Source organism: Macaca thibetana, chromosome 19 (assembly GCF_024542745.1).
Source record: "Macaca thibetana thibetana isolate TM-01 chromosome 19, ASM2454274v1, whole genome shotgun sequence".
NCBI lineage: Eukaryota > Metazoa > Chordata > Mammalia > Primates > Cercopithecidae > Macaca > Macaca thibetana.
In genome coordinates this window covers 24,766,270-24,791,354 of record NC_065596.1, presented here as the reverse complement: position 1 = coordinate 24,791,354, position 25,085 = coordinate 24,766,270, and the positions used below count along the sequence as shown (strand labels likewise).

The 25,085-nt window shown below is 41.7% G+C and overlaps 2 protein-coding genes and 1 long non-coding RNA gene across 10 annotated transcripts in view; 1 reads left to right on the top strand and 2 right to left on the bottom strand.

Moving 5' to 3' along the window:
- Nucleotides 1-6,256, bottom strand: part of ZNF223 (zinc finger protein 223) — a 48,174-nt gene extending 41,918 nt beyond the window's left edge. For 2 of the 5 annotated variants that reach the window (XM_050772018.1, XM_050772019.1), the window contains exon 1: nt 6,092-6,256. In XM_050772018.1, the coding sequence (XP_050627975.1) occupies nt 6,092-6,133 (42 nt within the window). In that variant the 5' untranslated portion in view covers nt 6,134-6,256. The other 3 variants (XM_050772021.1, XM_050772020.1, XM_050772022.1) reach the window with 3 other exon arrangements.
- Nucleotides 6,208-11,601, top strand: LOC126943391 (uncharacterized). Its single transcript, XR_007721748.1, has 3 exons — nt 6,208-6,455; nt 6,551-6,672; nt 11,003-11,601. It is a non-coding gene; the product is annotated as an uncharacterized LOC126943391 (long non-coding RNA).
- Nucleotides 11,602-15,456: 3,855 nt separating this feature from the next.
- Nucleotides 15,457-23,834, bottom strand: LOC126943388 (zinc finger protein 230). Of its 4 annotated transcripts, none has more exons than XM_050772028.1 (5): nt 21,717-23,834; nt 20,015-20,097; nt 18,183-18,309; nt 17,929-18,015; nt 15,457-16,833 (listed from the first exon to the last, which is right to left on the bottom strand). In XM_050772028.1, the coding sequence occupies exons 2-5, from the start codon at nt 20,027-20,029 to the stop codon at nt 15,638-15,640; spliced, it is 1,425 nt and encodes a 474-aa protein (XP_050627985.1). In that variant the 5' UTR covers nt 20,030-20,097; nt 21,717-23,834; the 3' UTR covers nt 15,457-15,637. The 4 variants fall into 4 exon arrangements, with proteins under 4 accessions (XP_050627985.1, XP_050627982.1, XP_050627983.1 ...); XM_050772025.1 differs by having other exon boundaries at nt 20,015-22,970; nt 23,642-23,834; XM_050772026.1 differs by having other exon boundaries at nt 20,015-21,834; nt 23,642-23,834.
- Between the last annotated feature and the right edge of the window lie 1,251 nt (nt 23,835-25,085).

Here is a 25,085-nt window from a genome sequence, read left to right as displayed (position 1 = left end):
AAATACAAAATTAACCTGGCATGGTCGCACATGCCTGTAATCCCAGCTACTCGGGAAGCTGAGGCAGCAGAATCGCTTGAACTCAGGAGGCGGAGGTTGCAGTGAGCTGAGATCGCGCCACTGCACTCCAGCCTGGGTAACAAGAGTGAAACTCTGCCTCAAAAAAAAAAAAAAAAAAAAAAAAAAAGAGGGAAAAAGAGAGGGAGGAATTCAAATATTAATATTTCTTAGGGGAAAAATGAAACTAATGACATCAAAGCTTTTAGGAAGAACTCAGTGACTCATGACGCCTGTCTGCTTGTGGTGCTTATGTTTGGGGGTGAATCCTTTGGGCTACTTCAGGTGTCAGTGATTGTGGTTCCCACTGCTGAGTGTATTAGAAGCGGTGGCATTTGGGCTGTTCAGACACAGAACATCACTGCTGCCTCAGGGGATATGTGTCCTTGCATGTAATTTTTGAATCATAACAGTGGGGCATATCCACTCCTGCCTACCACCTAAGCCACCCAAGCCCCGGTGGGTTCAGCAAAAGCACTGCTGCATGCTTAGTGGAGAACAACACATTACTTCATTAGTTCAGGAATTACTTGCCACAGAGAAAAATGTTACACCAACCAGGTCAAAATGTAATTAACAGCCTACTTTTTTAGCTGGTCAGACAGACCTCCAGGGCATGGAGAGGAACAGCCGACTATGGAAGGCTGAATGCCAGTGTCACATGGATGGGAAGCCAAACAAATATCCCAGATACAGGCAAGCAAAAAGTCTTAACCGTGTCAGCATCCACTAATGGAATGGAGACTCATCAGCCGATAGGCCTTTGGGTACTGCAGAAAGCACATAGCTCACTTGGTGTTCATTTAGCCCCATAGACACTGAGTGGCAAAGCCATCAACTTTGAATGGGACCCTTTGTAGTAGCAGGCCTTGGAAGCCATTCAACTAGCCAAGGCCCAGACATGCCTTTACACCTTCAGAACATGCTAGTCCAATGAAGGTACAAGGTCCATAATCTGCATGTGTACTGACTAGAGTCTGTGAAAACAAAACGTTGACACTGAGGTGCACCAGTCTCTGAAATTTTGGATATGTTGCCTAAGGCAGCCACAAGGGATGCTTGTATAAATGGCAATTCTTTGCTTGCTATTGGGCACTGATGGGGACAGTGCATTTTACCGCTGGAGTACACATGTGACATAAACTGCCCATTCTCACCTGGGCCCTTATTCACCCTACACATAAAGTTGGACAGGCTCCATTTGATAAGTGGTAAAGCTCTACTATCATAGGCAAATGGTACATTCGGCTGGGTGCGGTGGCTCACTCCTGTAAATTCCAGCACTTTGGGAGGCCAAGGCAGACAATCACCTCAGGTCAGGAGTTCAAGACCAGCCTGGCCAACATGGTGAAACCCCATCTCTAGTGAAAATACAAAAATCAGCCAGGTGTGGTGGTGGGCGCCTGTAATCCCAGCTACTGGGGAGGCTGAGGCAGGAGAATCGCTTGAACCCAAGAGGCGGAGGTTGCAGTGAGCCAAGATCACACCACTGCACTCCAGCCTGGGCAACAGAACGAGACTCCTTCTCAGAAAAAAAAAAAAAAAAAAAAAAAAAAAGGGAAATGGTACATTTAAGATCAGACCCAGGAGGCTGTATGAACAAATGGCTAGCTTAACAGCAGAGACCAAATGACCCATAAGGGGGGTTCTGGCACCTCCTGGGGCTACCTGGGGCCCCAGATTCAGATGTGCCTACTGATGGTACAGTATGGTTTACAGACAGCTCTGCGAAACAACAAGGAGACAGGCTCCACTGGGCTGTGACCAGCATCTGGCTGGTGAATGGCTATCTTAAGGCTGAGATTGAACATGGCCCTTTTGCCTGATGGACCAAACTACATGCAGTGGTGACTGCAATGCAGGCAACTGCTACTACCATATCTTGCTACATTTTCATGAACTCTGGGCTGTTGTCAGCAGTCCAGCCATTTGGTCGGGAGTATGGCTACTGACTGGGTACACTGTGTGTGGACAAAAAGCATGGCAATAGCTTGCTGCCTACGAGGGATAAATATATGTCACTCATGAACACTGGGACTACCACAGCTGTCCTTGAGAAGAACTGATATTGTGTTTTTGAACACCTCATGGAATTTCACTCTGACCAAGGAATATCCTTCATTGACCATGCAAAACAATGGGCGCTCTCTCATGAAATATGATGAACTTGGCATGCACCCTGTCACCTGCAGGCCAATGGAGCTACTGAACCATAGAACAGGTGGCTCATAAAATCACTGAAAGGCCGGGCATGGTTAGCTCACGCCTGTAATCCCAGCACTTTGGGAGGCCGAGGCGGGCAGATCACCTGAGGTCGGGAGTTTAGACCAGGCTGACCAACATGGAGAAACCCCGTCTCCACTAAAAATACAAAATTAGCCGGGCATGGTGGTGCATGCCTATAATCCCAGCTACTTGAGGCTTGAACCTGGGAGGTGGAGGTTGCGGTGAGCCGAGATCACGCCATTGCACTCCAGCCTGGGCCACAAGAGTGAAACTCCATCTCAAAAAAAAAAAAAAAAACAAAAGAAGGAAGCACCTGGCACAGAAGAGATCCTCAAATGCCTGTTGTTCTCCTTGAGTCTTTCCAAGACTGAGAAAAACACATGACAGTATGAGTAGTGAGATGAAATTTGAACAGCAAGAGAGGCACGCCATACTCACGTCGCATGTGATCATTTTCCCGCCTACTTCAGGGAATTTGCAGAGTCCTCAGTTACGCAGTTCGAGCAGAAAGAATTGTGCCTGGAACGTGCCATGGAAGGCAGAGAGAGAGATATGAAAGGGTGGCCAGGGATGCTGCCCAACAATATGGATGTGAATTAGCACATGAATGCTTACAGCAGCATTATTCATACTAACCCAAAATTGCACACAACAAAGAGGCCCTTGTATGGGTAAATAGAGAAATCTTGGCATATCCATACAATGAAATCTTATTTAGAATGTAAAGGAATGAAATACTGACTCATGTTACAACATACATGAAGCTTGGAAACATTATGTTAAGTGAAAGAAGTCAGTCATGGATTCTATGATTCCATTCAGATGAAATGTCCAGAATAGGCAAATGTATATATGGAGAAAGTAGATTAGTGGTTGAGGCAGATTTGAGGTGAGAATGAAGTTTAAATTAAATGAGCATGAAGAGTCCAACTGGGGGATGTAAAAGATCTAAACTGAACTACGATGATAGTTACTCCACAAAGTTCCTAAAGGTCACTGAATTGTACACCTGAAATGGGTGAATGCTATGATATGTAAAATACACTGGAGTTGGAAAAAATAATTGTAATCTATATATCATTAAAATAAATAAGGTTGGATTCTGAGTCCATATTGATAGAATATTTATAGTTCAACAAATGAATGAATCAATGAAGGAGAAATGGAAACTCCTATTTACAGCAGACTGTCCACTAATAATATATTTCCCTATGAGAAACTTTATAATAATTTTTTAAAAAGTAACGTTACAGTGGACAAATCTGAAAGACATGATCTTGTCTAAGCCAACACAGTTGAAAAGCCAAAGAAGGGACAAACGAATATCATTTGACCCTGTTATGTTCCATTGAAAAGGATACCTTAACACTTTTGTGGTATCTTTACCAATAATGGAGAATCTAAAGGTGAAATATATCAGACAAGCTAAAAATGAATGTCTTTCTCCCAAACAACTTGCCTATACTCTTCAAACAACAATGCACATAAAAGAAAGGATGTGGAATCCTTCCAGACTAAAGACAACTATGGAAATGTGACAGCTAAAGATGATACACAAAATTGAACTTTGGGGATAGAGATGGAGAGTGGGGAAGGGGGCAGTTATAAAAAGTTCAAATGAAAAACTGAACAAATTTAAATATGGAACTGCAGATTAGATTACATGGTGTTAGATAATATGCTATCCAATACTATGTAAAAAATAACGCTATAGTCTTAGTAGTCTTTTAACAGATCTGATAAATTACAGATAACAACATTATTTAATATAATATCTACTATCATCTAGCATGTTATATGAAATGCTACACCAGCCCTTCTTAAATGCCTCTTAACAAGACATCCCACGATTACCCAAGTATGTGGGCTTCCTTGCTGCAGAAAGTTACAATCAGCTGTCTCTAGTTGCAAGTATGTTCCTGGTGGTATTTGGCTGATGGACATGAACAAAGCAAACAAGAAAAATGTAAACACTTGGCAAATTTGGCTAAAGAGTACATGAGCAAAACTCCATCACACCCCCCCCAAAAAGAAGAGTACATGAGAATTTCTTATACTGTTTTGCAACTTTTCTATAGCTCTAAAATAATATCAAATGTTTTGAAATATCAGGAAACAATCATAGGAATAATAACAATGAGATTAATAAGAATGACCATGACACAACTTGAAAGCTCACTAGTGAATTCTCTCTTGGTGGTGTCTGGAAGTTTCCATAGTTAAACAGATAAGGGGAACACATTTATAATATTAGAATTTTGTTAGAATGTTTACAAATAAAATATAAATAATAATTTTGATCAAAAAGAAAGGCTACAAAGAAATGCATTCAAAACATAACATTTACTGTCTTTATATCCTGGATTCAAGGGGACTTAAAAATTTTTTTCTATTCCAATTTCTGTAGTTTCTGAATGCTCCATAATAAAATGGCTCCACAACAATATGAAATATTAGTTAAAAAGTGAATGAAATTCTAGCACTTCGGGAGGCCAAGGCGGGTGGATCACCTGAGGTCAGGAGTTCGAGACCAGCCTGGCCAACATGGTAAAACTCCATCTCTACTAAAAATACAAAAAAAATTAGCTGGGCGTGGTGGCGGGCGCGTGTAATCCCAGCTACTTGGGAGGCTAAGGCAGGAGAATCGCTCAACCTGGGAGACGGAGGTTGCAATGAGCTAAGATCACGCCACTGCACTTCAGCCTGGGGGACAGCAAGATTCCCTCTCAAAAAAATAAAAAAAGAAAAAGAAAAAAGAAAATAGTAGATAAGACTAAAAAAAAAAAAAAAGCCAAAAACAAACAAAAACTCCTACAGAAGTCCAAGCCCCTAAGCCTTGCCTCAAGGTGCCTTCAGTCAAGTCCTAACGTATGTTCTCCACCTGTCCCTAGCTAGTTTCTCTGCCTCAGTGAGAATGCATTCAAGAGATGATCAACTCAGGCTGACCTGGACTGCCTAGGTTTCAACCCCTGCTCCACCTGTGTCTCACGCCTATCTTTAAAATTAAAAAGGCTGTACCTCTCCACAGTGCCACTGTGGAGATCATGTATTTTGGGGTATAAAGTACTTGGAATAAAGTTACCAATTAAGGCTTAATTATTATCGACACCCATACCCGAGGGACAAATCCTACACCCTCTTGGTTGAGGTAAGCATCTCTGTCAAAGAAAAAAGCCAAAGATCACTCACGTAGAGGTTTGCCCTCAGTAGCCAAGAAGTCCCCTTCCTGCTGCTCTTTTAGAAAGGTCGGGCTCGGGGAAAACAAAGCTGTGAAACACCCTGACCATTCTGCGGTCCCCCATAAAAGTTAAATGCTCCCCTTTCCTAAAAAGAAGTCAGAAGGCGTCAGGGATCGTCCAGCGTCCTGTAGGGATCAGGGAGAAGGGTCGGGGCCCCGGCAGCTGGAGCTCTGACCCCATCCGGGGACCTGACAGGCTTCGTGGGAAATTAACAATAGACCATCAGACAACGAGGGACAGGGACTGCTTTTAAGGCTCTCATTTGTGTTACCTCTTTCAGGTCCCAAAACGGTTCTACTAGGAGGGTCTGAAAAGTCGCGTTACAAAACAAACAAACAACAACAACAACAGCAAAAAACCAGCAATGGAAGATAAACGGACATTAAGTGACACTCCACGCCACACTGAAAGAGGCCGCAGATGTAGGAAGGAGGGAGGCGGACTGAGCAAGGTCAAAGCAGGGCACACAGGGTCGCGCCAATCCCACTCCCTGAGACGCTAGCACAGACCCCCGAGGCCATAAGGCTCAGCGGACCGGAGCGGCAATCCCCGCCCTCGCCCCTCCAAACCTCTGCTCTCCGCCCAGGCTTCTTTTCCCCTGAATCGATCATTGGGTGGTTGCGAGCTCCGAGCAAAGGAGACTCGTTCGGAAGGACTCGCAAGATATGGAAATAACTCAAACTACTATGGTAAGTGAAATAGCGACGTCACAGTTGGGGACCGGAAGTGCTCGAGCCTCCGCAGAGCGTCTGGACTCCACTTCCCAGAATCCCCCGGACTCGCCCGTCTGAGACAAAGGGCCCGCGACTCAAACAGAGCATCTGGACTCTGTCACTCTAACTCTGCAGCAAGCTTTCCTGAAGTGGAGTTGGAGATAGCATCTCAGTAAATGTCCTGTACCCACTACTTATTGAGGACACACCCTGTTGACTGGTGCGTGCAGTCTCCATTCCAAACCCCTATTGCCATTCCTATCGCTTCCATAAAGCCTAAGAAATCAAATATTTTCTTTCTCTGCCTTCATCTAGCTAAAAATTTTCATGGGACACAATTCTGGGAAGTGAGACATTAGGAGAAGTGAGCTGTCCTCTCCTGACAAGAGATGTGCTTGGCAGGCTGTGAGGAGAGGAGGAGTTACAAGAGTAAAAAGGTAATCATCTCAGTGGACTGTAGGTATTGGCGAGGTTCTAATGTTACTGATGCTAGCATGCTGGTGGGACCGAGGTGGAAATACAAGTCAAAGTTGTTGGAAAGTAGTGCTGCAAATTATTATGGAGGAATATTTGCTAGAAGATGACAAGATCTAAGATATGACCATGGGAGAGGAGAGAGTATCCGTTGATATTTCACATGAATTTTAGGTGGATTTTTTAATTTCTGAGAAAAATGTTACTGTGATTAAGGATTGCATTGAATCTATAGATATAGATATTGACATCCTTGCAATATGAAGTCACCCAATCCATTAATAATGGATATATCTCCATTTATTTGTGCCTTCTTTAATTTTTTTTTTTTGAGACAGTGTCTCACTCTGTCGCCCATGGATACCAGCTTAACTTCAATCACGTGCAAAATACTACTCATTCACAGCTTCTCCCTCTCCCCAGTTTGTACAACTGATGTCATATATTATGTCTATACGTATTGTCTACCCATTCACTAGATTTATCTCTCAAGTTTGAAGGACAGTTTGGGTGAATGTTGAATTCTCAATAGACGTGTGTGTGTGTATGTGTGTGTATGTGTTTTTAGCAAAGAATATATCATCTCGTCTCAGATGTTTGCTGAGAAATCTGCTGACATCTTCGTTAAGGACGTCTTTGTACATAACAAGTGACTTTGGACTTGCTGCTGTCAAATTTTTCATTTGTCTTTGGTTTCTAACGATTTTTTAATAATATGCCTCAGTTGGGTCTCTTTGTGTTTATCTTACTTGAAATGCATTGAACTTCTTGGATTTACAGAATAATGTGTTTTTCTTATTTGAGAAGTTTTCAGCTTTTATTTCTGTAAATAAGCTCTCTTGGCTTTCTTTCTCTCTATCCGGGACACCTATAATGCACATAAGGTCCTTTAGGCTTTGTTTACTTTTAATCACTTCATTTCTTTTTGCTGCTGTGACACAGTAATTCATAGGACTTGTCTTCATGTTCACTCACTCTGAAGGTAATGTAGTAGGAGTAGGGGTCATGATACACTTATCTGTGGCTTCAGAGCCTACTCAAACCCAATCATATATATGCCACTTACAAATGGGATACCAATGTGCACATAAAATTTAAAGACAAGGAATGACCAACTGCACCCAATTCATGATGGAAAGCTTGGCGCACATGCTAATTTGGTAGGTTATGGTTAAGTGCTCTGTCTCTTCTAAGACCACTAGCAAAATCATAAGCTGCTTTTCCAAAGAAGAGTAAGTAGGCTGGGGTTGGTGGCTCATACCTGTACTCATTGCTTTGTGAGGCTGAAGAACGAGGATCTCTTGATGCCAGGAGTTTGAGACCAGCCTGGGCAACAAAGCAAGGCCCTGTCTCTACCAAAAAGAAAAAGAGTAAGTATATGTAGAGGATGACTGGGCTTTGCTACAAAATCTCATCCATTTGTGGTTTGATTCATCAAATGTGACCAGTTGATGGCTCCAAACGTCATTCTATATCACTGATATTTCAATTACTTTTGAAAATCCTGGTCCATAGTGTCCTAGGGGTAGAGAAACTTACATGGCAGCTAGGACACATTACACAGTCTTATCGTATCTTAGTCGAGGCAAAATGTTTTGGGGTCAGACAAAAAAGGCAGAGTAGCATATCCCAATGAGGAATAAGTAGCATCCAGTAGCCAAGGAGGGCCCCTAGACATTGTGACACTTTGGTTGTAGGAATACCATATGCTTCTTGCCCTATACATTAGAAGGGATATCTCAATAGTCCCACATCAATGAACCTATGGAAATTTTACCAAAATGGAAGGCCTATGAATATTTATAGGATTTATTCTTTCTTTCTGTCATGCATGTGTCTTACTAATATGCCTAGTAGTTCCTACTTTCTCCTCACCATGTCTGATCATCGTATCAATGTGCCATTTGACAATGAAGATTCAGTCATTGCCCAAAAGAGTGATTATTTCTCCTTTTATATACTCAGTCACAGGTTTATGGCCATGGTTTCCTGTGGAAAACTCTGAAATGTATCAGGGCCCATACTCATCTAACATTGGCCTCCCCTTTATATAAGTGAATGTGGATTTGTAAACTGGACATGTCTTGGAATTGATTTGAGAGCTGTGACAATGTTAGGTGGTTGCAGTTAGAGTTCTCTTCCCCTGCAATAGAACTCTTCTGCCAATACAAACCCAGTGACAGTATCATAGATTTCCCATCAATTTATTTACTATGAATACCAAGATCAACAAGGCGAAGTTAAGCCCTGCAAAGTGATTGACCTCATCTTCTTCTTTCCTTCTTCTTTTTTTTTTTTTTTTTTTTTTTTTCTGAGACGGAGTCTCGCTCTGTCACCTAGGCTGGAGTGCAGTGGCGTGATCTTGGCTCACTGCAAGCTCTGCCTTCCGGGTTCACACCATTCTCCTGCCTCAGCCACCCAAGTAGTTGGGACTACAGGCACATGCTACCACACCTGGCTAATTTTTTTGTATTTTTAGTAAAGACAGGGTTTCACCATGTTAGCCAGGATGGTCTCGATCTTGTGATACGCCCTACTCGGCCTCCCAAAGTGCTGGGATTACAGGCGTGAGCCACGGTGCCTGGCCTTCTTTCCTAATTTCTGAAGCCCCAGTAGGAGCATCCAGGAAATATACTATACTGAAAAGTTTGTCTACTGTGTCCTAAACTAACAAATTCATGGTAACCAGAATCATTCCAATAGGCATTTTATTAGGATTATTCAATATGATATTTGGCATATTATCACACCGTGCCTTTGACAACCAGTTCCCTATGTTGCACTGGAAATAAAGTCAATAGTGCTCTTAAATTTAGTAAGAGTAGAAATCCAATTCTAGAAAACACAATCAATTCAGAAAACTCATCCTTAGGGTGCTCTTCCTCTGGAAGTTCTTGTGGGGCAAAATGTCTTTTGGTCAGCATTCAACCAGAGAAACAGAATCAGTATGACATATACAAGCAATTATTGCAAGGAACTCTCCTTTGGCACTGTGGATCTGGCTAAGTCTATTAGTCTGTTCTCACACTGCTATAAAGAACTACCTGGCCGGGTGCAGTGGCTCACACCTGTAATCCCAGCACTTTGGGAGGCCAAGGCAGGTGGATTACCTAAGGTCAGGAGTTTGAGACCAGCCTGGCCAACATAGTGAAATCTCGTCTCTACAAAGAATACAAAAATTAGCTGGGCATGGTGGCACACATGTGTAATCCCAGCTACTCGGGAGTCTGAGGCAGGAGAATTGCTTGAACCTGGGAGGTGGAAGTTGCAGTGAGCCGAGATCACACCACTGCACTCTAGCCTGGGTAACAGAGCAAGACTCCGTCTCAAAAAAAAAAAAAAAAAAAAAAAAAAAAAAAAAAAAAAAAAACTACCTGAGACTGGGTAATTTATGAAAAAAAGAGGTTTAATTGACTCACAGTTCTGCAGGCTGTACAGGAAGCGTGGCTACGAGGCCTTAGGAAATTTACAATCATGATGGAAAGTGAAAGGGAAGCCAGCATATCTTACCATGGCAGAGCAGGAGAGAATGAGAGCAGGAGGAGGTGCTACACACTTTTAAAACAAGCAGATCTCATGAGAATTCCATCAAAAGACAGCACTAGGGGGATGATGCTAAATCATTAGAAACCACCCCCATGATCCAGTCACCTCCCACCAGGCCCCACCTCCAACACTCTGGATCACAATTCAACATGAGATTTGGGTAGAGACACAGAGTCAAACCACATCACTAAGCAATTCCAAAATGCATATGGCTGGCCACCAGAAAGGTGAAGATGGAACTCTAACCCATGAGAGGAAGATGCCACCAGCAGGTGTGGTATTTTTTCATTCAGAGAAGCTTCAGCTCTATTCTAAAGGATCTTCAAGTGATGGATCAGGCCTACCTGTATTTAGCATAATATCCCTACTCAAACCAACTGATTATGGGCTGAATATCTACAAAATACCATCACAATGTCTATATTAGTGCTTGATTAAATAACTAGGGACTATAGTCTATGCACTATAAATCCATTAAAATCAATTATCACACAGATCTTCATCAGCAGAAAACTGCCTTTTGAGTTTTTCAAAAATTTTTTGTATCTTTTCCTCAGAATCTACAGAAAACTGTTTAATGAAAAAAATAATATTCAGTACACAAGAGTACTACAGATATTAAAGATGAGATTGGAAGTCAATTTATTAAGAAAACCTTTAATATTGTCAAATCAGAACAATCTCGTTAGAATCTAGCATACTTAGTATATTCATTTTGTAAAATCTACATTCCTCTTCCTTTTCCAGGTCTCTCTCTAGAAGAGAATTCACTAAAGAGTCTGGCACTGTTTTCCACCTGATAAGAGACACTTACCATCTATTCTCTGAAGCTTGCTACCTGAAGGCTTCATTTGCGTAATAAAAACCTTGGTCTCCAGAACCCCTTATCATAATCCAGACACTCTTTTCTATTGATTCCAGGACTTTAGATAACTCTTTCAACCAATTGCCAATGAGAAAATTTTTGAATCCACCTATGACCTGGAAGCACCTCCATGGCCAACTTCGAGTTGTCCCGCCTTTCCAGACCAAATCGATGTATACATGTATTGATTGATGTTTGCTTGTAACTTCTGTCCCCCTAAAATGTATAAAACCAAGCTATAACCCAACCACTTTGGGCACATGTTCTCAGGACCTTTTATGGCTATGTCATGGGCCTTGGTCACTCATATTTGGCTCAGAATAAATCTCTTTATATTTTGTAGAGTTTGACTCTTTTTGTCAACACCATGGTGTATAACTCTGAATTGGCATCCAAACCAGGTCTTTGTTCTAACTGGATCCATAGCAACAGAAGCTCTGCTGCTGTCATGCTATGTTTCCTGCCCATACACCTCTGGTTTTCAAAGGATCTGTTTTATTTTTGTTTTTTGTTTTTTGTTTAATTTTTTGGGATGGAGTTTTTTTTACCCGGGCTGGAGTACAATGGCATGATCTTGGCTCACTGCAACCTCTGCCTCCTGGTTTCAAGTGATCCTCCCACCTCAGTCTCCTGAGTAGCTGGGATTACAGGCATGTGCCACCACACTCAGTTAATTTTGTATTTTTAGTAGAGACAGGGTTTCACCATGTTGGCCAGGCTGGTTTCGAACTCCTGACCTCAGGTGAGGATCTGTTGCTTTAAAAGACAAAAAACAAACAACCTTCACAACATACGTATATCTATTTCAATCTCTGAAATCACCTTTGTAAAAATTTTAACAGTGAGAAAATTATGACAGTGCAAGAGATCTCATCTAACCAATTCCATCTTGCTTTTAACCACCAAACTGCCCTTGGTAATTCCTGGGCATGGGCCAAGCTAACTTTGGGAGGAATTTAGTTTATTGTTTAAATAATAGCCCTTTCCCCAAACTAAACTGCCTTTGTAATACGATTGAAAGGCCCCACTAGTTTAGGAGGATGAGAGGGGCCTGACTTCTAAGATAATATATGTAAACGATTACCAGCCATTATTCTGATTTCCAGCGTTATTCCAGAGGTCTCAAAATTTGCAACTTCCCCAGTTACTCCAGTAAATAACATCACTATTGTAGAACTAAGACCGGCCTTTTGAGATGTCTTTTCAGGCTTCTGCATTTCTGACAACTGGATGGCCCCACCTAAACCCATGACTCTTGACTCAACTGGTCCTGTGGCCCCCACCCAGAAGTGGACTTAGTGCCCAAGGACCATTTTTAACATCCCCAGCCAATCAGCAGCACCCATTCCGTAGCCCCCTGCCTGTCAAACTATCTTTGAAAAACCCTAGCCTCCAAATTTTCAAGGAGGCTGATTTGAGTAATAATAAAACCCCATCTCCCATTTAGCCAGTTCTGTGTATTAAATTCTTTCTCTATTGTGAATTCTCTGTCTTGATAAATCAGCTGTGCCTGGGCACTGGGCAGGATCTCCAATATTTGCACACTCCCTGACTTATCCCTAAAGAAGCATCACATGCTTTAATTACCAAGACAGTTAACCAGACTTCATCAATTTATCTGCATATTCGAAGAACCAGAGAATATTTCTTTTCTTTCCTTTTTTTTTTTTTTTTTTTTTTTTGAGATGGAGTCTAGCTCTGTTGCCCAGGCTGGAGTGCAGTGGCATGATCTTAGCTCACTGCAAGCTCCACCTCCTGGGTTCATGCCATTCTTCTGCCTCAGCCTCCCGAGTAGCTGGGACTACAGGCTCCTACCACCGCACCTGGCTAATTTTTTGTATTTTTAGTAGAGATGGGGTTTCACTGTGTTAGCCAGGATGGTCTCGATCTCCTGACCTCATGATCCGCCAGCCTCAGCCTCTCAAAGTGCTGGGATTACAGGTGTGAGCCACCGCGCCTGGCCCAACTAGAGAATATTTCATTTTGAAATGACTTCCAGGACCCTAGTCATTGTGAACTTACGTCATATGACAATATAGAGCAACTTTATTCTGAGATTCTGAGTCCTGATAGGTAAGTGATTAACATTAATAAGTTTGCAAATTTATTGCACAAAATTTACTACTTTGATAAAACTGATGTTCACTGAGAAATCTAAAAATGCATAAAATTATAAAATGGAAAAATACCAGCAGCAAATATTCATTGCCAGAGGAAAGAATATTTGTTCACATATTACGTATATACACACGTATATACACATTAAAAAGTCTCAGAAACACACAAAGATATTTGATTATGTTATGAAGGTTACAGTCTGATTTCACAAAGCTCACATTATGTTTTTCTCCTTTTACTGTATGTCTGGTGCCATCATTTTATTGGTCTCATGTTATAGGAATAAATGCTTTTCACATAAATTCTTGTAGAATACTTATTCCATTTTAAAATGGGGTGATATCATCCACGTGGTTTTCTACTTTTCACAGTTTTAACATCATAATTGTAATTTCCTATCCCATCATTTCCAGATAAAACACTTGTACCTTATATATTCTGATATACACTGCTTACAAAAGACTTATTTTTACTGCCAACAATAAAGAAGAACATGTAAATGTCACTCCTACCCCAACCATGGATACATTTGACGAAATTACCGAACTCCCATAGGTTTCTCTTAGTATTTCATAGAGATAGGAAGAGAATATTAGGTTAGGTTTCCAAAAATTGTCAAATTGGCATAGCTTCTACCTGAGTTGTTTGATAAAATAAATGCTACCACAATTAGAAGGCCGTCATATCAAAGCCTGCATGAAAATACACAAGAAATCATGTGAATTCAGAACTGAGGAAGTTTTTTCCAATGTAACTACATCTGCCACGTAAAATTACTATAAATTTTGCCTTAACACTGTTGAAAAAATGTAATTGTGAAATATGCAGTGGACTGTTATTGCCAAGTTAACAAACCATTTTCAGCCTGTAGTGTGAGAAATTACAAATGATTGTTGAATTTATATTGTATGCAACCAATGGAACATTAGACAAAGCCACTAGTAGTAAAAATCCAACTTCAGAACAGAGGATGAGGGGAAGCCAGCAGCCAAGTGCAATAGGGTAGTATTACCCAAAATAATGCTTTGGATTGCAGTACTGAGTATATTCTGCATTTTAACTCAGGTGTCTCTGAATTATTTTTTGTAGATTTCCTCTCCTAGACACAATTTTAAAATATCACATTTTCTCCTTTTGAGTCATTTAACACATACTAAACATGTAAGTGCTAATCAGTGTTAAGGTCCTGAAGATGCAGAAAACAAGGTACCTGTAGTTGACATTCTAGTGGTCATCAATTTTGACATGTTCATCATTAGGGTTTTGTAAATGTGTCAACAAACTCTTATTCTAAGGCCTTTCTCCTGAATGACAAGTGTAAATGTCAAAGTTCTGTTTGCAACCCTACTGCACAATTTACAAGAGTTCTCTACTATGATGGTCCCAGGATGATGGGAGTATGCTGAGCTATGGTAAAACAGTGAATTTAACTTAAATGTTTTCTCTCCTGCAAGACTGGATGAAATATATCACCAGTATGGCCTGTGATAAATTATGATATAAATATACACTGAAGTGTTTACCATATGCCTCTTTTTAATGTTTTGCTCCTTTGTGAACTCTCAGATGAGATTATAGACAACTGAGCAGAGACTTTATCACACACCTCATTACTAAGGATTCTGTCCAATGTGGACATTCTGGTGCAGTTGAGGACTTGAGGCCTGAGGTGGTATGAGGCCATACCACCCTAGCCACACTTTCATAGTTTTGCTCTTATGTCAAGCCTCTGAGTCATAAGATTTGAGTGATCTAGCAATCCCACTATTGAGTATATCCAAAGCAAAGGAAATCAGTATGTGGAACAGGTATGTACACTCCCATGTTCATTGGAGAACTATTCTTCACAACAGTTAAGACATGGAACCCACCTGTGTGTCCATCAATAGATAAATGAAGAAAAGATGGCATATATACACAATAGAATACACTTTGGGCATAAAGAGAAAACAAAATTGTGTCATTTATGGCAACACAGATGAGCTTTGGAGGACATTATGTTAAACAACATAAGCTAAGCAAAGTAAGATAAATACCAACTGTCCTCACACACATATGGAAGCTAAAAAAGTTGATTTCATAGAAGTAGTGAGTAAAACAGTAGTTCTAGAAGCAGGGAAGTGTAGGGGTTAGGTGAGATAGCCAAAGATTCAGTAACACGATACATAAGTACAGCTAGATAGGAGAAATACATTCTAGTGTTCTAAAGCACCAAAGGTGACTATAATCAACAATAATTTATTGTTTCTTTTCAAATCGCTAGAACAATGGATTTTGAATTTTCCCAAAACAAAGAAATGGTAAATGTTTAAGGTAATACACTAATTACATCAATTTGATCATTACACATTATATACACATATTAAAATTTCTTACCATATCTCATAAATATATACAACTTACATATCATTTAAAAATAATGATAAAATTATATCCAGATTCAAGCGCCTCTTGTAGCGCTTCCCACAGTCCTCACATTTGGATGAGTTTTCTCCATTGTGGTCTCCTTGTTGGTCTTTACAGTATGACCGGTGTACAAGCCTCTTTCCACAATCCTCACATTTGAAGGGTTTTTTCCGGCAGTGGAGTTTCTTATGATTCAAAATACTTGAAGCCCGGCTAAAGCTCTTCCCACATTCCTTACAATTATAAGGTCTCTCTCCAGTGTGGACCCTCTGGTGCAAGTTAAGACCTGACTTACTAATGTAGCCCTTCCCACACTCCTCACATCTGTATGGTTTTTCTCCACTGTGGATTCGCTGATGAATCAAAAGATATGAGGACCATCTGAAGCTCTTCCCACATTCTTTACAATTGTACGGTTTCTGTCCTGTGTGAATCATCTGATGCTTATGCAAATCTAGCCTATCAATGAAGGCTTTTCCACACTCCTCAGATTTGTACAGTTTCTCTGCTGTGTGGACCATGCAATGCCTATTAAGACTTGACCTAAGACAGAAGCACTTACCACATATTTCACATTTGAATGGCTTCTCCCCAGTATGAATTCTCTGATGTTTCTGAAGCTGGAAATCGTGAATGAAGGCCCTCCCACATTTCTCACAAATATAAGGTTTCTCTCCTGTGTGTAATTTGCAATGAACTTGAAGTATCGCTCTACATCTGAAGGCTTTCCCACACTGCTCACATTTGAATGGTTTCTCTCCAGTGTAGACTCTCTCATGAGTTTGCAGACATGAACTCTGACTGAATTCCTTACCACGCATGTCACACTTAGAGAGTTTCTCTCTCAAGTGAACTCTCTGGTGAATACGAAGAGCTGAGATGTAACAGAAGCTTTTTCCACACTCCTTGCATGTATGAGACTTCTCTCCTGAGTGTAACTGCTGAGGAAGATCAAAGATGGCAACATCACTGAAGGATTGTTTACACTTCCCATTTTGTGAAGGTTTCTGTCCTGTATGAATTATAGATAGTTCTGCCTCAACCTGGGAGGGGACATCACCTTGTTCAAAGAAGTGAGAATTATTTATGATGGAGTCTTGAGACTGGGTTAAGTCACTTGCAGTTTGTTCCCAGATTTGCTGGCAAGGGCAGTCTTCATGTGGTCCTGCTTCTACAACAGTCCTGCCTCCTATAAGGACACAGAATGAAGAGATGTGGACAAATGAAGCCTTTGTTCAGTGTTTTTAAGATTTCACACTTAGGATATGGCATTCAACTTTAATGAATGTTCAGTTTATGTTTTCCCCATGCATCTTGTTTTCTAGTTTGTATGTGACCAATTTATAACCCCACCATGTCTCATATGTAAAATCCTTGATGGAAGTTATAGACTCAATTAAAAAATTGATATAATATATACATTTAATTAGTTACTATTTCTAAGGAATTTTCTGGTCAGTCAAAAATCTTGCATGATAAATTGCATGATAAATTACTAAATGTTCATAGTGAAATATAAATCAAAGGGAAATTTAAGGAAAAGCAATAACAAAATCAATAGTTTATATGTCTATGTTTATGTTGTATATCCTTATATAGAAGTTACCCTAAGTAAAAAGAAGTCAGGACTTTGTCCTCAGCATCTGAGGGGTAATCTCTAGGATCCTGACATATCATGCTGGAGGAGAGTGACTTTGTTTGTTAGAGTGCCAATTCTGGATCATTCTGGATAGTGAAACAATATGATTTAGGGTTGTGGCTGGCCACTCATTTCCAGGGTGAGGGGTGGGAGACCGTCCTCCCCATGTCAGAAAGAACAACAATGTTTGTTGTTTAATCTGTGAAGTCTGTTGTTACCAGCAACAGGGAATATAGCGGCCATGACAGGACAGAAAAACAGCAGGGAGGAGAACATGGCTGGAAAAGATGGTGCAAGGGGGAGAGGACAAATGTAGTCAAGAGGCAGCAGGGGATGAAGAACAGACCACAGGGTCTTTAAAAGCCAATAAAGAGGTTGTAACTTTAATAACATTAAGAAACCATACAGGCTTTTGGACCAAGGAGTGGAAAACTGACTTGCATTTCCCAAGGATCATTTTGGCTGCTCTGAGGAAAACAGATGTCAGGGTAGAAGGGAGGGAACAGGACCACCAGCCAGAAAGGGGTTGTAATAAACTAGGAAAGAGATGGGGCAATTTAGATCAGGGTGATGTAAGTGGGCACATTCAGAAGTAAAACAAACGGGCAAGTCATGTACAGGGATGCACAGTTGCTTGCTTCTTACCTGAACTTCCCTCTCTTTGGGTTGCTGTCTCCATCATCCAAAACTTTTCTTCCCTTAGGAAGTGGAAAGGGTGGAACGGTTGATGCCCTGTGAACGTGCAAAGTCATGTGCTTAATCCCAATTCATTCTAGGTAATATCAAGGTAAAATTTATTGGAAATGTAGGTTCCCACTGCATACACAAACTTGAATACTCTAGGATACAAAGCCACTCCTAGGGCCTGATGTTCCATTACAGAGGGTGCCTATGCTCACCCACTGACAGCAGGTTTGTGAAGTTCTCAAGCATCACATCTTGGTACAGCTTCCTCTGGGCAGGGTCCAGCAGCCCCAGCTCCTCCTCAGTGAAGAACACAGCCACGTCCTTGAAGGTCACTGCCTCCTACAACATCAAGATACATAACCTCAATCCTATGACCATGGACTACTGGGGGAGGAGCGGCATTGAGCAGGCGGAGAAGAGAAGTGGAGGTCAACTTATAGATTGCCCACTCATTCTGTCTGTATCCTGACAATGATTTTCCTGAGCCCCACCAGAAGTGCAATCATGAAAAAGACCTCCTGTATTTTTACTTTGTGCACTTACTGAGTCTCCTTGTAAGTAACCCCTTAGGATTTCAAATGGTGCATCCTGGGCTACACCTATATAGGTTTCAATGAATCTTGCCAATTGCCCCAGTTGCCCCAGCAACAATGAGCAATTCAGTCTCAACCTTGTTTGTTGAGGCTTATTGTCTTCCTCTCTCAGACCCAAACCCTGAATGCTATCACTTTTCTTTAGTATTTGCCAAATTAACAGGTTTTAAGTGACTATTTTCAAAGTGGCCTTGGATCCATTCTCCCCACTTTCTTGTTTACAGGTCTCAAGAATAACCATAAATATGCTAGTTATGCAATGTCCTTCCTAGGGAAGATAACATCTTTTTATTTTTATTTTTTATTTTTATACCTTCTTTGATCCTAGTCCAATCCATAAAAGATAATATCTTGAGTTAGGGAGGAACTGCTTAGTAAGTAATGTTGCCCCTGAGGCATATAACCTGGGACACGCTGCCTCTTGGGGTGGCTCAGCTATGGTGCAAATGGGGCATATGCAGTCATGACTCCACCCACTCTAGGCAGCTTTCTTGAGCCTTGGGGGACTGGCTCACAGTGGATCATAGGCTTCTGTTGTCCCTTGCTACCTATATGTAATAAATCTGCTTTATGTAATTTGTCATATATGAGTGTGCTCTCTCATGGTGGGCTTCCCAAGTCTGTAACTAGTGAACCTGTTCCATGGAATTGGTGCAGCCAGCAGGGTCCAATTTGACAGAACTCTGGACCGGCAAAGGGGGAGCACTTATATCCTGGGCAATTGGCCCAGTGCAGTGATGGCAGCCTGGGGACGCAGGCTGGCTGGACAGCAGCTTGATGATTTATAAAGAAGACAGAATGATAAGTGGGACACAGGCCACCCCTCCACAGATGTGAGCTGGCTGCATGGATTGAGACAGAGAGGACAGAATATGGAAACACAGGAGCTTGGCACATGATCCGCTGATTGAGACACCTTAAGTAATAGCTCATTCCTAGGGCCAGAGGACTCAGGAAGTGGGTGAAGTAGGTCAGAGGGTCCCCGGAGCATCTAAGAGGGATGGAGCCAACATGTGTGATGGGGGTCTCCACAGAAAGGGGGACTAACTATCTGATGGACAAGTATGAATTAAAACCAGAAGGACATGTTATCTTGGTGTATAGCACACTCTTGACACAAGGAACTCCATCATCAATACAAATACAGTTACAAATGTACAAGGAACAGCACAAGAAGAAAAAACAGACTAATTTGAGAGCAAGGAGGTAAAGAAGTGGGAGTACTGTTCTTTCCTACTAATTTTTCTACTCCATAATGTAACGGTAAAAAACAAAACAAAAACCAAAAACCAAATGCAAAGCCAACAAAAAAGAGACAAAGGAAGCAACTGGCACATAACAGGTCCCAAATGCCCTTTTCCTCCTTGAGTCTTCCCAAGACAGAGAAAAATGTATGACAATATGAGCAATAAGATGGAATTTTAATAGCAAGAGAGGTGAGCTCTACTCACCTTGAATGTGGTCATTTTTCCTCCTACTTTTTGTAATCTTCAGAGTCCTGAGTAATGGAGCATGAAGGAAGGTGGAATCGTGCCTGGAAAATGCCAGAAACAGTAAAAAGAGAGACATGAAAAGGTGGCTGGGGATGCTGTGTAGCAACATGGACATGTATTATGAATGATCACAGCAGCATTATTCATACTAACCCAAAAACTGTACACAACCAAAATGCCTTCCTCTGGGTAAATGGATAGAAAAATCATGGTATATCCATATAACGGAATCTAATTTGGAAATTAAAAGGAATAAAGGACCAACTCATGCTACAACATGCATGAACCTTGGAAACATGCTAAGAGAAAGAAGCCAGTCACAACAATCCATAGATTATATGATTCCATTCATACGAAATGTCCAAATAGGCAAACGTATACATAGAGGAAAAGTAAGCTAGTGGTTGCTCCAGATTTGGGGTGAGAATGACGTTTAATTGTAAATGGGCACAGAGTCCAACTGGGGGACTCTGAATTATGATGATGGTTACTCCACTTTACGAAGTTCCTAAAGATCACTGTACTCCTGAAATGAGTGAATGCTTTATGTAAAATATACCTCAACAGAGTTGAAAAAAAATTGCTAATCTACATGTAATTTACCTACATAAGACTGAATTCTGAGTCCATATTGTTGGCAGATTTATAGTTAAACAAACAAATGAATAAATGAGCAGAACCAGAAGCTCATCTTTAGTAGAATGCTCACTAATAATGTATCTTCCAATAAGAAACTTTAGTTTTTTTAAAAAAGGTAACTTTATAGCAGACAAATCTGAAAGACATCATCTTGGCCAAGTGAACATAGTTGAGATCACCAGTGAAGGGACAAACCGACATCATGTGAACCCTGTTACGTTGCAATAAAGAGGAAACTTCATCACTTGTGCGATATCCTTACCAACAATACACAATCTGAAACTAAACATGAAATACATCAAACTCCAAATGAACATCTTTCTCCAAAATAACCTTCCTATTAAAACAAAAAAAACACCATGTTTTTAAAAGACAAAGACTGTGGAATCTTTCCAGACTAAAGAAACTATGGAATGTGACAACGAAAGACAATGCATAAACTGGACTTTGAATGGTATTGCAGGTGAAGGGTGGGGCAGGGGACACTCATAAGGACTTAATTTTTTTATTTTTTGAGATGGAGTCTCGCTCTGTCACCCAGGCTAGAGTGCAGTGGTACGATCTCAGCTCAGTGCAACCTCCGCCTGCTGGGTTCAGGTGATTCTCTTGCCTCAGCCTCCCGGGTAGCAGGGATTACAGGCGTGTGCCACCACACCTGGCTGATTTTTATATTTTTAGTAGAGACAGGGTGTCACCATGTTGGCCAGGCTGGTCTGGAACTCCTGACCTCAGGTGATCCACCCCCTTGGCTTCCCAAAATGCTGGGATTATAGGCATGAGCCACCGTGCCTGGCATAGGACTTTATATGAAAAATTGAACAAATTTAAATATCTAACTACAAATTAGATAACAGGATGTTAGGTAATATGCTATCCAACCACTATCTAATGAGTAACACTACAACTACTAGTAGTCTTTTAACAGATCTGATATGTAATAGATAACAATATTATTTACTATCTAATATTATCTAACATGTTATGTGAAACCCTATACCATCCCTTCCTAAATACCTCTTACCAAAACGCCCACATTTATCATGGTATGTGGGCTTCCTTGCTGCAGAAAGCTATAGTCAGCTGTCTCTGGTTAGTGTTGTTACTGGTGGTATTTGGCTGATTGTCATCAACAAAGCAACCTGGAAAAATGTAAACAACTGGCAAATTTGGATAGAGTATATGAGAACTCCTTATGCAATTTTTGCAACTTTTCTATAGCTTTTAAATGATATAAAAATGAAAATATTTTAAATATCAGGAAGTAGTCATAAGGATAATGCGAATAATAAAATTGAGCATGATATAATATGGCAGTTCACTAGTTTATTCTTTTTTTTTTGAGTCTCACTCTGTTGCCCAGGCTGGAGTGCAATGGCGTGATCTTGGCTCACTGCAACCTCCACCTCCCGGGTTTAAGCAATTCTCCTGCCTCAGCCTCTGGAGTAGCTGGGACTACAGGCATGTGCCACCACGCCTGGCTAATATTTGTATTTTTAGTAGAGATGGGGTTTCACTATGTTGGCCAGGCTGGCCTCAAACTCCTGACCTCAAGTGATCCACGTGCCTTGGCCTCCCAAAATGCTGGGATTATAGGCATGAGCCACCTCAACCAGCCTCACTAGTTTATTCTCTATTAGCAGTATTTAAAATTTTCTATAAAAACATACATTAAAATATAACAATTTTTTTAAATGTTTATAAACAAATAGAGAAATAGACGCAAAGAAAGACTAAAAAGAAATCAATTAGAAGCTTAACAGTTACTATCTTTACATCTTAGATTCATGGGTAATTTAAAAACTTTTTCTACTCCTATTTCTCGCATTTCAGACTGGTCCACAATGATACAGTTCCACAACAATACGAAATACTTGGAAAACGTGAAACAAAATAGTTGAGAAAAAAATTTTTAAATTCCTAGAAGTCCAAGCCCATGAGCCTTGCTCTCAACGTCCTTTCAATGAAGTCCTAACTTGCTTTCCCCACAAGTCCAGCTAGTTCCTCTGACTCAATGAGAATGTATCCAAGGGATGATCAACTCAGGCTCTGACCTGGACTGCCTAGGTTCCAACCCCAGCTCCACCTCTCACTAGTTGGGTGCTATGCACCCTGTGTCTCACTCTCATCTTTAAAATTGAGAAAAGCAATACTTCACAGAGCCCCAGTGTGGCCTAAATTTATTTGTATAAAGCACTTAGAATGAAGCTACCAATTACGGCTTAATGATTATCAACACCCATGCCCGAGGACACACTCTCGGTTGAGCTGAACATCTCTGTAAAAGAAAAAAGTCAAGGATCAATCACATAGAGATTTGCCCTCAGTAGCCAAGAAGTCCCCTCCCTGCAGCTCTTTTAGAAAGGTCAGGCTGGGGAAGGCGAAAGTTGTGAAATACCCTGACTGCATCGCGGTCCCCCATAAAAGTTAAATGCTCCCCGCCCTTCGCGGAAGGCGGACGCAATTCTGGCTTTCCTAAAAAGAGGTCAGAAGGCCTCCTGGGATCATCTAGCGTCCTGCAGGGATTAGGGAGAAGGACCAGGGCCCCTGCAGCTGGAGCTATGACCCCACCCGGGGACCTGACCTCTTCGGGAAGTTAAAAAGAGACCACCAGTCACCAAGTGACAGGGGCTGCTTTAAGGTTCTCATTTGCGTTACCTCTTTCAGTTCCCAAAAACGATTCTACCAGGATGGTTCTAATGTCCCCATTACAAAAAATAGCAATGGAAAGTATAAGGACATTGAGTAACACTCCACGTCACACTGCGAGAAAGAGGTCGCACACGTAGGGTGGAGGGAGGCAGGCTGAGCGAGGTCAAAGTTCTGGAAACGCTCAGAGCAGGGCACAGAGGATCCCGCCAATTCCACCCTCCGGGATGCGAGCACAGCACCCCCATCCCAGAAAGCTTCGTGGACGGGAACAAAACCCCATTTCCCGCCCCACCAAACCTCCGCTCTCCGCCAAGGCTTCTTTTCCCTTGCTTGGATCATCGATCATCTGGTCGTTGCGACCCCAGGCAAAGGTGACAAGTTCAGAAGGGCCCGCCAGACGCAGAAATGGCTCAAACTACGCGGTTAAGCAGCAACTGCAGGCTCACAGACCGGAACCGCTCGCGCCTCCACAGAGCGTCTGGACTCCACTTCCCAGAATTCCCCGGTTCAACCGCCGGCGTCAAACCGCCACTCCATGAAGTTGATGGACTACAGTTCCCAGAATTCACTCGTCCACCCGCCTGAGCCAACCTGCCCGCGACTCAGAATGTGTCTGGACTCCACTTCCTCCAATGCGAATGGAAAATGTCTATAAGCTCACTCTTCAGCGGGAAGTGTTGGACTCCGCGGTGGTCGTTGACTACACACACCGCAATGCCCACCGGGAACGTATCCCATATATCTGAGCGCCTGGTGGGGAATGTGGACTGTGACCCTGTGAGTCGTCCTTCTCTCTCCCTGAGTCTTTGAAAGAAAATATTGTATAGACAGCTAAACGTCTCCCACGATGACAGGAGTGTTATTGGGAAGAGAACAAACGAGGAGATAAAGTCTTCAAGGATTAGGATAACCTGACGATGGGAGGTTAAAACTAAGGGTTTAAAGGATGAGCCAGGTGGAATGGTTTGGCAAGGGCAATGAGGAGCATGAAAACACCAGCCCCTATTCCAGAAGCTATGGGACCACTGGTTTGGCAGGAAAAGCCACCCCCATTTGAGATCACAACTGCCAGCGGAGAAGCGGTGTCGTCATGGAATAGCTATCTTCCCATAAACTTTTCATGGTATTCGTATTTCTCCTTAGGTGCAGAAACATCAAATTTCAGCGAATGTAGTGAATTGCTCAGTACCTCAGAGCAATAATGACTGATGAAGTGCTAGGCATTAGTATCAATCTTACATTGAGATTGTAAATGCAGTAAAACGGGAAGATTCTATAGGTGAGGGAGCATGTTTTATTAAGAGTTTCTTCCTGGCCGAGTGCAGTGACTCAAACCTGTAATGCCAGCCCTTTGGGAGGCCCGGGCAGGACGTTCCCTTGAGCCCAGGAACTGGAGACCCCCCAGGGCAATACAGGGAGACTTCATCTCTGTAATTTTTTTTTTAAGTGGCTAGGCCGGGTGGCCTGATCTTGGGACTACAAGTCCCAAGTACTCAGGAGGCTGAGGTGGGAGGATCGCTGAAGCCCAGGAGTTTGAGTGAGGCTGCAGTGAGCTATGAGGCCACCACTGCACTCCAGCGTAGGCAACAGATACCTCAATAATGAAAAAAATTTTTTTCTTAAGTTTCTTCCTATTTCTTGCTGAAACATAATTTCTTTATTATAGTTCGCAATTTAAAAACTGGCATTGGTTACAAAGATAATAGTATAAAGCTAAATTAGGAAACAATTCATCTAAAAA